The sequence below is a fragment of the Physella acuta genome, unplaced genomic scaffold, assembly GCF_028476545.2.
Source record: "Physella acuta isolate Inbredline_101_S28 unplaced genomic scaffold, ASM2847654v3 ptg001269l, whole genome shotgun sequence".
Taxonomy (NCBI): domain Eukaryota; kingdom Metazoa; phylum Mollusca; class Gastropoda; family Physidae; genus Physella; species Physella acuta.
Genome location: NW_026732784.1, coordinates 176,630 through 190,594, shown reverse-complemented (window position 1 = coordinate 190,594; position 13,965 = coordinate 176,630). Strand labels below are relative to the sequence as shown.

The 13,965-nt window shown below is 37.4% G+C and overlaps 1 protein-coding gene across 1 annotated transcript in view; it reads left to right on the top strand.

Annotated features, from left to right (window-relative positions):
- Positions 1-4,019: 4,019 nt before the first annotated feature.
- LOC131957813 (uncharacterized) overlaps positions 4,020-13,965 on the top strand; it is a 29,639-nt gene continuing 19,693 nt past the window's right edge. The window contains exon 1 of the mRNA XM_059322609.1: positions 4,020-4,202. Within this exon, the coding sequence (XP_059178592.1) occupies positions 4,144-4,202 (59 nt within the window). The 5' untranslated portion in view covers positions 4,020-4,143. The remainder of the gene's footprint in view (positions 4,203-13,965) is intronic.

Sequence of the window (13,965 nt, the reverse complement as noted above, 5' to 3'; positions counted from 1 at the left end):
GGTATGCGGTATGCATTATTCAGTATTCGGTATTCGGTATTCGGTATGCGGTATGCGGTATGCGGTATGCGGTATGCGGTATGTGGTATGCGGTATGCGGTATGTGGTATGCGGTATGCGGTATGCGGTATGCGGTATGCGGTATCCGGTATGCGGTATACAGTGTTTGTGTTCGTGTTTCGTATGTAAAGTTTTCATCTAATCAGATCTGAAATGTAAAGCTGCCAATTTGTCTACAGCTCAAGTGAAAACTTTTCATGTAAACGTTAGGCTATGTGATGTAAAACTGTTTCACTTGATCTATAGACATGAATGTATGTTACGATCAAAGCCCGAAGCACAATGAATTTTTAAAGCATTAATTACAACTTCCTATATCAAGTTCGATTTACCGCGCAGTGTTCATGTTCATTACATACGCAATTGTTTTTAATCATGCAACTATTGTAATCGAAATTTTAAAGCACTCGGAAAAAATTCATAAAATCGTTTTATTTACAAACTTGTATGTAATAATGCATTAAAAAGAAGAAAATAAATGATTTTCTTTAAATATTCAATAATGAACTACTACTTAAATTACTAAAAAGAAAAGCGTGGATCGCTTCTGAAATTCTAGCAATGGTATTCAATACATAACCTCAGTCTTGTGACAAATGCTCATCTCGCAAAGTAGAACTATACCGTATTTCTCCCGGTAACCGTACAGTTGTAGTGAACTTATGTAACCTATTAAAAACATTACCACTACAATGAAAACGAGCTTAACTTTTTTCAAGTCTAATAAGAAAAGAAAGCACAAATCCTCTTAAATATTAGTGCGATACAGAACAGATCTTTGTGTTCGTTTAGATACTCATTAGAATATATTAATTGTATTCGCCCAGTATAATTAAAAGAATGAAGAGGTGGGATTGGGCTTAAGGGGAAATAATAATAATTAAGCCTTTTACTATAAATAGCTAAAATTAAAGTTGTTGCTTCCCTTAGTTCACAAACATTTGAATAAAACAAATAAAAATATACTTTTATACTAATAAGCTTTTAAATGCACTGCAAAAATAAATTTTAAAAAAATTAAATTAAAATATTAATCGCCAAAATATATAGGAGATTTTATTAGTGTCCAATTATTGTATAAAATCTTATTATTACAAAGGTTTTGTAAATTTATTTTTTATTTTCAACTGTTTAGTAATTTGTTCTCAATTAACTCAACATCACACACAGTTTCTTCCGGGCATCTCTTCGGGGGGGGGGGGGGGGAGGATGGCTCCAAAGAAAGTCTACCGCCCCCCCCCCCTCGAAATGAAATGAAATTTATATAGAAAATATATACTTTTAACAGTGACCGCACCCCCCCCCCCCCCCCCCCCCGGAGAAAAAGTCTGGGAGAAACACTGACATCACAAACGACTAAAAGATATCCTTTAAAACCTGATCAGTAGCTTGTGATCTATATAAAGTATCTGAAACCTATCAGTAGCTTGTGATCTATATAAAGTATCTGAAACCTATTAGTAGCTTGTGATCTATATAAAGTATCTGAAACCTATCAGTAGCTTGTGATCTATGTAAGACACGTATCTGAAACCTATCAGTAGCTTGTGATCTATGTAAGACACGTATCTGAAACCTATCAGTAGCTTGTGATCTATGTAAGACACGTATCTGAAACCTATCAGTAGCTTGTGATCTATGTAAGACACGTATCTGAAACCTATCAGTAGCTTGTGATCTATGTAAGACACGTATCTGAAACCTATCAGTAGCTAGTGATCTATATAAGACACGTATTTGAAACCTATCAGTAGCTAGTGATCTATATAAGACAAGTATCTGAAACCTATCCGTAGCTTGTAATCTATATAAGACAAGTATCTGAAACCTATCAGTAGCTAGTGATCTATATAATACAAGTATCTGAAACCTATCAGTAGCTTGTGATCTATATAAAGTATCTGAAACCTATCAGTAGCTTGTGATCTATATAAAGTATCTGAAACCTATCAGTAGCTTTTTATCTATATAAGACACGTATCTGAAACCTATCAGTAGCTTGTGATCTATGTAAGACCAGTATCTGAAACCTATCAGTAGCTTGTGATCTATATAAAGTATCTGAAACCTATCAGTAGCTTTTTATCTATATAAGACAAGTATCTGAAACCTATCAGTAGCTTTTTATCTATATAAGACAAGTATCTGAAACCTATCAGTGGCTAGTGATCTATATAAGACAAGTATCTGAAACCTATCAGTAGCTAGTGATCTATGTAAGACAAGTATCTGAAACCTATCAGTAGCTAGTGATCTATATAAGACAAGTATCTGAAACCTATCAGTAGCTTGTGATCTATATAAGACAAGTATCTGAAACCTATCAGTAGCTAGTGATCTATATAAGACAAGTATCTGAAACCTATCAGTAGCTAGTGATCTATATAAAACAAGTATCTGAAACCTATCAGTAGCTTGTGATCTATATAAAGTATCTGAAACCTATCAGTAGCTAGTGATCTATATAAAACAAGTATCTGAAACCTATCAGTAGCTAGTGATCTATGTAAGGCACGTATCTGAAACCTATCAGTAGCTTGTGATCTATATAAGACAAGTATCTGAAACCTATCAGTAGCTTCTGATCTATATAAGACACGTATCTGAAACCTATCAGTAGCTTCTGATCTATATAAGACACGTATCTGAAACCTATCAGTAGCTTGTAATCTATATAAGACAAGTATCTGAAACCTATCAGTAGCTTTTTATCTATATAAAATATCTGAAACCTATCAGTAGCTTGTAATCTATATAAGACAAGTATCTGAAACCTATCAGTAGCTTGTAGTCTATATAAGACACGTATCTGAAACCTATCAGTAGCTTCTGATCTATGTAAGACAAGTATCTGAAACCTATCAGTAGCTTGTAATCTATATAAGACAAGTATCTGAAACCTATCAGTAGCTTGTAATCTATATAAGACAAGTATCTGAAACCTATCAGTAGCTTGTAATCTATATAAGACAAGTTTCTGTCCCTGATACTCAGTGGTCGACTCTCAGGCAAAAAAAAACGTAAAAAATATACCATGCTCTATTTTAAATAAGCACAAATTTTCTTAGGGCCCTCGCTAAAAGCATCTATACTTTAATAGGAATTTTAGGGTTATAGTCTTACAATTAGTGCATTTAAAATCGTGTTTTAACTAACTCTTGTTTTGTTAAATTTTCAGTTTGTTGTTATAACGACCGACTTTCTCAAGCGACATTATCAATTTAACATGCACAGTCACAAACATCGAAATGGTATTTTTTTAGTTGTCTTCTCCTGAATGTGAACTACACATTCGCTGTGATGCTCTGTCAGCACATAGAGTATGGCGGTACTCGCGAGTTCTACTTATGGCAGAGTTTCTTCCAGGCATCTCTTCGGGGGGGCGAAGCCCCCCCGAAAAATTTTTACCGCCCCCCCGAACGAAATGAAATTTATATAATTTATATAGAAAATATATACTTTTAACAGTGTCCGCCCCCCCGAAGAAAGTTTACCGCCCCCCCGAAGATTTCAAGTGCCCCCCCGGAGAAAAAAGTCTGGAAGAAACACTGACTTATGGATATGGCTCGTGGTAGATCTACCTGTTTCCTCGTCAAAATAACAATCCGGTGTTAAATTAATTTAGTAGACCTGATAGTTTTTCTATTGAAATTATATAATAGTTATTAAATTTTATAAACAATTTGGTTTTCACGTTCCTAAATATAACACAGTGTAATTGCCGCTTAAACCGATCGGCCTCCGAAGTGAAATGTTAAATAAACAAAAGGTAAAACCACTAAATGCGTAATTTTTTTTATCGTCATCACAAGTTCGTGAAATCATAGTGGTTACTATACTTCAATTTACACAGTTTTTTAATGTCTTATTGCGTTCTTATCTCCGTGCTTGCAGGTTTTTGAAATAAGATCTCAATAAATAATGGCAACAATTGTTATGACGTGTCAATGGGGAATTCCCAAAGAATTTCAAATTTTGGAAATCACGTTGTTAGTTTATCGGGTTTTCCCAAGCGGCCAATGACGAGAGGCCATTTTTTTCTATTAAAATTTTCAGCTCTTGGAGAATATTTATAAGCAAGAGATGGTTGAAGAGGAAGAAATGCACAGTTTGCTTCTAACTCTGGCTATCGTCGCCACTAGGTAAGTGCCACTGCTAACAGTTTATTAAATAGTTTATGCATAAAATTATAAATAGCTGAAGCAGTAGGTTTAGACCTGTTACAGTAACAAACTGATGTGCCACACTTGCACATATGAGTATTTGCGATACAAAAATTCATCTAACTCCGAAATTAAAACTAGACTCTAGGTCTAACGTGATGCGAACTTTATCTGTGAAAGTTAAAATATTTAAAGTCTCTATGGCATCAGACGTGTATGTGGGTACGGTTAATCTACTTGAACAAATCGTACTAATTAGTAGTAATTAGCGCTAAGAGGAACAAAAAAGTGTAAAGGCACATGCCGTGTATGAAAGTTCTGATGCAGTTAGTTTGTTAGTGTAAATAAAATACTAAATGTGCAGAACGTGCAAGCTATAAGCAATCAGGTTTTAAAACATATAAAATACAGTGTAGATCACCACACACAGAGGGCTTAAACAAAACCGTCCCCCAGACACACACACACACACACACACATATATATATATATATATATATATATATATATATATATATATATATATATATATATTTATATTTATATTTATATATATAAAATTATATATATAAAATTATATATACGTATATATATATGTATATGTACATATATAAAAGTATTTGTATGTGTACATATATATAAGTATTTGTATGTATGTATATATATATATACATATTCATACATATACTTTTATATATATATATATATATATATATATATATATATATATATATATATATATATATATATACATATATATATATATATATATATATATATATATATATATATATATATATATATATATATATATATATACATATATATATATATATATATATATATATATATATATATATATATATATATATATATATATATATATATATATATATAATATATAAATTTTCGCCCAGGCCACGCCTCTTTGACAATATATTACCCGTCGTTGAAGATTACCGCGCGCTCATTAGGTCTGTTTGTGGATGAGTAGGATCAGGTTACTCATCTATGTCCCAGCTTGCCTAATGGCCGCCGTTATTACATGACTCAGAACGACAGCAGCACGTGTATCACTGTATGCCCGTCTGTGTAATACATGATTTCGTTCTCACCTTGATAAAGAAAATCAGTTGTCTTTAACAAATAAGATAATTGCTTGTAGTTATGTTAGTGCTGTCGCCTATATAGAACGTCTTTATCCTGGTGTATGATACATGTGAGGACGGGATACTCACGGTAACGTCGCTAGAAAATGACTTCTGTTGTGGTAACTTATGAGAGTGTCGTTATACTTGGTCAGACATAAAGCAGAGAACGTCGTTATACTTGGGGACGATGTGTCCGAAAGTCTCGGGTTCGAATCCGGGCTCAAGGTAGCAGAACTTCCCTGAGTTCACACAGTTCTAATGGGTACCTAACTCACGTTAGGAAAAGCAAAGGTGGCTGAGCATAGTGCTGACCACACTATACCTTCAAATGCCTAAGTCACATAAACAGGTGAACTCTACTTCATTTTCTCCATGGACCCTCAGGGTTCGAAACGGGAACTTTACTTATTAAATTAAACGTGTAATTATTTAAAGTTATAATATAACAACACAATTCAAGTCATTCATGCACACTAATGACACGTGTTTCATATATAGCCTACACGTAAGGTGTTAGCGTCAGCTTTATATAGAGAACTTCTTTAGAGATTTCTCAAACCTTCTATAAGTGCAGTCAGTAATGATTCCTGCAGTTTTTCCTATAACATGACAAAAACAACACACGAAATTAACGTTTTGTAATTTCGTAGCAAAAAGTGGATTTATGTGATTCATGGTCGGCGCTTGAACGTGAAAGTCAACGTCACGAGCGTGACAAAGAACGTGAGAGTTGACGTGACTTAACTAATAAGTCTCAGTTTCGCTAAGTTTTGGTTTGTTTACTTTTCAAAATAATTTTACGTTTAAAATCGTTCATCTTGTGTGTATAAAATATTATTTCCCTTGTGTTTGAAAATAAATACCATTGTGTGTTAAAATATATATACATATATATACATATATATATATATGTATACACCAGTGTAGACAAATAAATGTAACATATCTAAGGCAAAGAAAATGTCGTGGTCAGGAATTCCACTAAATAAATTTGATTTTAACGTTTGTGTACGAATTGTGCAAGCTACATTTCTTTAAAAACAAAACCCGAATAGCTTTCCGCCCCGATATTAGTAATAGCTGAAACATTGGTTGTCCTAGATTTATATTTTTAAAGAGCTTTTAGCCTCTATAAATATAAAATAAATATCTATAGGAGCTTTATAGTTATTCTATTCTATTAGCCTAAATATTTTTCTTAAAGTATATTTGTATAGCTATGGGCGGATCCCGGGAGGTAGATAAATGCCTAGCCTCTCGCTTCCGCCCCTCCCCAATATTTTGTATAATCTAGCTCTTCACTACAGTCAAAGGCTAGATATAATACATAATCATATATATATATATATATATATATATATATATATATATATATATATATATATATATATATATATATATATATATATATGTATCCCGAGAGGTAAAGTTAACGAACAGACACACAGATTGTCTTTCCAATAAATGTGAAATATTTTTTTATTTAATTCAGCATTTCTAGCAATGAGGGCCTTGTAAATCACATGTCCCAGTATTCCCATATGTTGTCTGTAACTTATACATACATCCCTGCATACTACAGATTTATCATATCATATATATCGAATATTGTTGTACACCCACTCAGGGGGCGAGGTTTGATCACGTGGTTATCTCAACTTGTAATGACGTGGTTTTATATTTAACTATCGAACACGTAGGCGAACACGCAAAGGCATAAACACCTATCACGTGACTGGCCCCACGTGTTTTTATCAAACTGCGCACTGAGCGATAACTAAGACGTAATAACTCTGTTGAGTAATAGATTGGTGCTGGCTTCTATCCGGGTCACTCGGTATAGTCTTTATATAGTCGCGGTGTTGGCTGGGTATTTGCTCGTTTGGTGTTGGGGTAGTGTCAGAATAATTACCTGTTTGTTATTGTCAGCCCATAGTGAGCATGGTATTTTCTTGTTTGGTGTTTGAGTGTTGGCAGGGTATTTACAGGGTATTTCCGTAGTATAGTCATGACATTCTGTGTTCAAGCAATAGAACGGAACAAAGTAGCTGGTCACAAAATTAATGTATTAGTGATGTTTAGAAATAAACCCCCGTGGAAAACCTACATTGACAACTGCATCACATCACAATACAGGTATACTGTCGCTTTCGATGCTTTCAGTTTCAATCCTGTGAATGTCATGAACATCCCTTTCTCAAAATCGTTATAGAATAAATACACACACAAACTATATATATATATATATATATATATATATATATATATATATATATATATATATATATATATATATATAGTCCGATAGCACTAGACTGCTATACCGAAATTCTCGAGTTCGGATCCCGGACTAAAGTCTATAGGACGTCCCTGAGTCTACCCGTCTACCCAGATCTGATGGGTACCTGACTCACGTTAGGGAAGCAAAGGCGTAGTACTCACCATATGATATCACCCTTTAAAATGAGGTTATTGAAACAGATATACTTTATCTCATCTGGCCCAATTGTCTTCGGCACGAATTGAACATATACACAAAAGAAAATTAATGGGAAATCCCGGACAGTCTAAGGTTTTAAAAATAGACATCGCTACTCTTTGCCCTACTTAATAACATATTAGGGTGAGTGAATGATTATAGATCTAGTAAAGTAGAAAATAAAGTTCCCTTTCAAAGCTGACGGTCTATAGGGCAAGTGAAGTAGAGTTCACTTGTTTCTGTGACATCGGCATATGAAAGATTATCGTAAACTACTTAAATTTATTTTTAAAAATGATGAATCACCTAGCTATTTTAAGACACGATCTACTTTTAAATAAGTACAATGTATATGTTATAAGTGAAACATTTCTAAACTTTTGAATGTATGTATGACAAAAAGTTAAAGATCGGCCATAAATTAAAAACGTAAGTTATTTTCGATATCTTTTTTCTTTATTTATATATTTATAGACGACCAATATAAACAGTAACCAATTATCTTCGTGTGTATATATATATATATATATATATATATATATATATATATATATATATATATATATATATATATATATATATATATATATATATGGTTGGGGACTAGGCAAGATTTATTGGACGCGTGTGGAAGAAGAAAAAAGGGGATCAAACATTGATATAATATTTAAGGATGTAACAAATTGTGAACCCCGTATAAAATAATCGACTTGATTCAAGGCAACAACTTCCAATTTTAGTAAAATTTAATAGGAAGGGTTTTTTAAAATGAGTACTAATCCCTACCATCGCCTACAACTGGGTTTTAGTGAAAGATTTCCGTAATGTTTAACTCGCCAATTTTAACTTATCGGGCAGTTAAACGCTTACCACTCTAATAATGAAGTATGTGTAATGAATATCGTCGTATCTTACACACGAGAACCCGGATGAAAAGAGAACTAACATAAATGTTTGCATAAGAAGCCATCAGAAAACTTTAGTATTAGATGACTCGTTTTGGGACTGGTGTCTTTCTGGGAATTTCTTTAGTACTACCTGTTCTGATTCATGCTCTGATTCATAGAGTTTCCTGAAAAACGGTGTTTATCTACACTTCCTATGTTGACAGTGACACGCCTCTAGCATTTGGCGATAGTGACACACAAATGACAGGGTGTGACGGTTGAACATTGTGTCACCTGGGTAGTTACCCACTTTGGTTTTAGAGCTACGCTGTTAAACCTTGGCGTTTTTTATGGTTTAACACACCTTTGTGTTCAGTTTTTATGTGATACACCTGTATGTTTAGTTACAACTTTACACACTAGATTAGTCTCATCTTAACAAACCCATTTTTTTTTAAATTCTTTACCGTTGTGATTTCACTCCGCACATACCGATGTTAGCTTAAGATGATTGTATCATTTTTCTTTAAACATCGTTTAATTTTTAAAAAAACATAGCATCAAATCCACATTACAACTAAATCTCTTAAACCTGTATCAACACCTCACGTAAGCTGTTTGCTTGATGCTTCGGGACAACCGCTACTTTCTTGTGATACGTATACAACTAGTACAGATTGTATACTCTAGTAACAATACGTATACAAGCATCATAGTTAGCATACTCAAGTAACAATACGTATTAAACCAGTATAGTAAACACAGTCTTGTAACAATACGTCAACAACCATATTCTGGGTTGTCTATCGCCAGCCCCCATGACGCCACATTAGAACCATTAAACTTGCATGGTTGTCAAGAATCAGTTGTGTTTCTATGCACGCCTCATTGAGACTCCGCTGAATAATGTGACCGGAGCGGCCAATGATAGCATGATGGTACTTACTGTCACTCATACCAACCTCGGTGTGTGGGCAGGGGTGCACCATCTTATTCTGTTTGCTGTAGTTCTGAGTAGTGGAGGGGGGGGGTCAAGCTGCTTTAGAGGCATACTCCTTCGTTTTTCCTCCTCTTCTGACCATCCTCTCCTCTTTTTCTTGCCCCTCTCTAATCCCCTCCCCCCCTTACTCTCGTTCTCCATCCTTTTCCTCTTCTCTACCTACTCCCTCTCTTCTCTACCTCCTACCCAACGGAGCCCACCCACTGTATGCACTAGACGCAGAGCCACACAAACCTAGACACAGAGCCACACAAACCTAGACACAGAGCCACACAAACCTAGACACAGAGCCACACAAACCTAGACATAGAGCCACACAAACCTAGACACAGAGCCACACAAACCTAGACATAGAGCCACACAAACCTAGACACAGAGCCACACAAACCTAGACATAGAGCCACACAAATCTAGACACAGCCACACAAACCTAGACACAGCCACACAAACCTATACACAGCCACACAAACCTAGACACAGAGCCACACAAACCTAGACACAGAGCCATACAAACCTAGACACAGAGCCACACAAACATAGACACAGAGCCACACAAACCTAGACACAGAGCCACACAAACCAAGACACAGAGCCATACAAACCTAGACACAGAGCCACACAAACCTAGACACAGAGCCACACAAACCTAGACACAGAGCCACACAAACCTAGACACAGAGCCATACAAACCTAGACACAGAGCCACACAAACCTAGACCCAGAGCCACACAAACCTAGAGAGCCACACAAACCTAGACGCAGAGCCACACAAACCTAGACGCAGAGCCACACAAACCTAGACACACAGCCATACAAATCTAGACACACAGCCACACAAACCTAGACACAGAGCCACACAAACCTAGACCCAGAGCCACACAAACCTAGAGGGCCACACAAACCTAGACGCAGAGCCACACAAACCTAGACGCAGAGCCACACAAACCTAGACACACAGCCATACAAATCTAGACACACAGCCACACAAACCTAGACACAGAGCAACACAAACCTAGAGAGCCACACAAACCTAGACACAGCCACACAAACCTAGACACAGCCACACAAACCTAGACACAGAGCCACACAAACCTAGACACAGCCACACAAACCTAGAGAGCCACACAAACCTAGACACAGAGACACACAAACCTAGAGAGCCACACAAACCTAGACACAGAGCCACACAAACATATACGCAGCCACACAAACCTAGACACAGCCACACAAGTCTACACACAGCCACACAAACCTAGACACAGCCACACAAACCTAGACACAGCCACACAAACCTAGACACAGAGCCACACAAACATATACGCAGCCACACAAACCTAGACACAGCCACACAAGTCTACACACAGCCACACAAACTTAGACACAGCCACACAAATCTACACACAGCCACACAAACCTAGACACAGCCACACAAACCTAGACACAGCCACACAAACCTAGACACAGAGCCACACAAACCTAGACACAGCCACACAAACCTAGACACAGCCACACAAACCTAGACACAGCCACACAAACCTAGACACAGAGCCACACAAACCTAGACACAGAGCCACACAAACCTAGACACTATCTACAACCACATAAACAACACATAATAATTACACACAAAAAGTATGTAAAAAATACCGCGGCCTTCACTTATTTATTAGTCTCATCAACATAATACCTTGACGTAACACAAAGCCTATTCAAATTTGCCGGCCACAGAAAACAACTAATTTGTTATCAATATTCATGCTCAGCTGCAGACCTTCTAAAGCTCAGCAATCAGCGAGAATTATTGATTTCTGATATAACACCAGCGTCCATTTTTCAAGAAAAATCAATCTCCAAATACAGGACATATCAATAAATCGATGCAGCTAGGCGACCTCGAATTATTTTTACTTCAACCGTGGCCGTAATCGATGTCTGACGTCAGAATCTCATGGCATAGTAGTTTATTGTTGTAGTACTTCAACCCCCCCTCCCAACTCGAACCAGGTACCCATCAGAGCTGGGTGGCCTCACTAACGTTGTACGAACAAGCCGATGATCCGAACCCGAGACTTCCGGGTTGGTGGTCGAGTGATAAAATAGACTGGTCATAGTGTTGACTACGCTATTCCGGCTTATGCCCCATGTACAGTGTGATAGGGAACTCAACATTTGCTGTTTAGGACAATGTAGTGATATAGAGAATCTCTGAAGTTAGCTACAGCTGCTAGCGTTGTAAAATCTCTGAAGTTAGCTAGAGCTGCTAGCGTTGTAAAACCTCTGAAGTTAGCTAGAGCTGCTAGCGTTGTAAAACCTCTGAAGTTAGCTAGAGCTGCTAGCGTTGTAAAACCTCTGAAGTTAGCTAGAGCTGCTAGCGTTGTAAAACCTCTGAAGTTAGCTAGAGCTGCTAGCGTTGTAAAACCTCTGAAGTTAGCTAGAGTGCTGCTAGCTAGCGTTGTAAAACCTCTGAAGTTAGCTAGAGCTGCTAGCGTTGTAAAACCTCTGAAGTTAGCTAGAGCTGCTAGCGTTGTAAAACCTCTGAAGTTAGCTAGAGCTGCTATCGTTGTAAAACCTCTGAAGTTAGCTAGAGCTGCTAGCGTTGTAAAACCTCTGAAGTTAGCTAGAGCTGCTAGCGTTGTAAAACCCATGAAGTTAGCTAGAGCTGCTAGCGTTGTAAAACCTCTGAAGTTAGCTAGAGCTGCTAGCGTTGTAAAACCCATGAAGTTAGCTAGAGGTGCTAGCGTTGTAAAACCCATGAAGTTAGCTAGAGCTGCTAGCGTTGTAAAACCTCTGAAGTTAGCTAGAGCTGCTAGCGTTGTAAAACCTCTGAAGTTAGCTAGAGCTGCTAGCGTTGTAAAACCTCTGAAGTTAGCTAGAGCTGCTAGCGTTGTAAAACCTCTGAAGTTAGCTAGAGCTGCTAGCGTTGTAAAACCTCTGAAGTTAGCTAGAGCTGCTAGCGTTGTAAAACCTCTGAAGTTAGCTAGAGCTGCTAGCGTTGTAAAACCCATGAAGTTAGCTAGAGCTGCTAGCGTTGTAAAACCTCTGAAGTTAGCTAGAGCTGCTAGCGTTGTAAAACCCATGAAGTTAGCTAGAGGTGCTAGCGTTGTAAAACCCATGAAGTTAGCTAGAGCTGCTAGCGTTGTAAAACCTCTGAAGTTAGCTAGAGCTGCTAGCGTTGTAAAACCTCTGAAGTTAGCTAGAGCTGCTAGCGTTGTAAAACCTCTGAAGTTAGCTAGAGCTGCTAGCGTTGTAAAACCTCTGAAGTTAGCTAGAGTGCTGCTAGCGTTGTAAAACCTCTGAAGTTAGCTAGAGCTGCTAGCGTTGTAAAACCTCTGAAGTTAGCTAGAGCTGCTAGCGTTGTAAAACCTCTGAAGTTAGCTAGAGCTGCTAGCGTTGTAAAACCTCTGAAGTTAGCTAGAGCTGCTAGCGTTGTAAAACCTCTGAAGTTAGCTAGAGCTGCTAGCGTTGTAAAACCTCTGAAGTTAGCTAGAGCTGCTAGCGTTGTAAAACCTCTGAAGTTAGCTAGAGCTGCTAGCGTTGTAAAACTTCTGAAGTTAGCTAGAGCTGCTAGCGTTGTAAAACCTCTGAAGTTAGCTAGAGCTGCTAGCGTTGTAAAACCTCTGAAGTTAGCTAGAGCTGCTAGCGTTGTAAAACCTCTGAAGTTAGCTAGAGCTGCTAGCGTTGTAAAACCTCTGAAGTTAGCTAGAGCTGCTAGCGTTGTAAAACCTCTGAAGTTAGCTAGAGCTGCTAGCGTTGTAAAACCTCTGAAGTTAGCTAGAGCTGCTAGCGTTGTAAAACCTCTGAAGTTAGCTAGAGCTGCTAGCGTTGTAAAACCTCTGAAGTTAGCTAGAGCTGCTAGCGTTGTAAAACCTCTGAAGTTAGCTAGAGCTGCTAGCGTTGTAAAACCTCTGAAGTTAGCTAGAGCTGCTAGCGTTGTAAAACCTCTGAAGTTAGCTAGAGCTGCTAGCGTTGTAAAACCTCTGAAGTTAGCTAGAGCTGCTAGCGTTGTAAAACCTCTGAAGTTAGCTAGAGCTGCTAGCGTTGTAAAACCTCTGAAGTTAGCTAGAGCTGCTAGCGTTGTAAAACCTCTGAAGTTAGCTAGAGCTGCTAGCGTTGTAAAACCTCTGAAGTTAGCTAGAGCTGCTAGCGTTGTAAAACCTCTGAAGTTAGCTAGAGCTGCTAGCGTTGTAAAACCTCTGAAGTTAGCTAGAGCTGCTAGCGTTGTAAA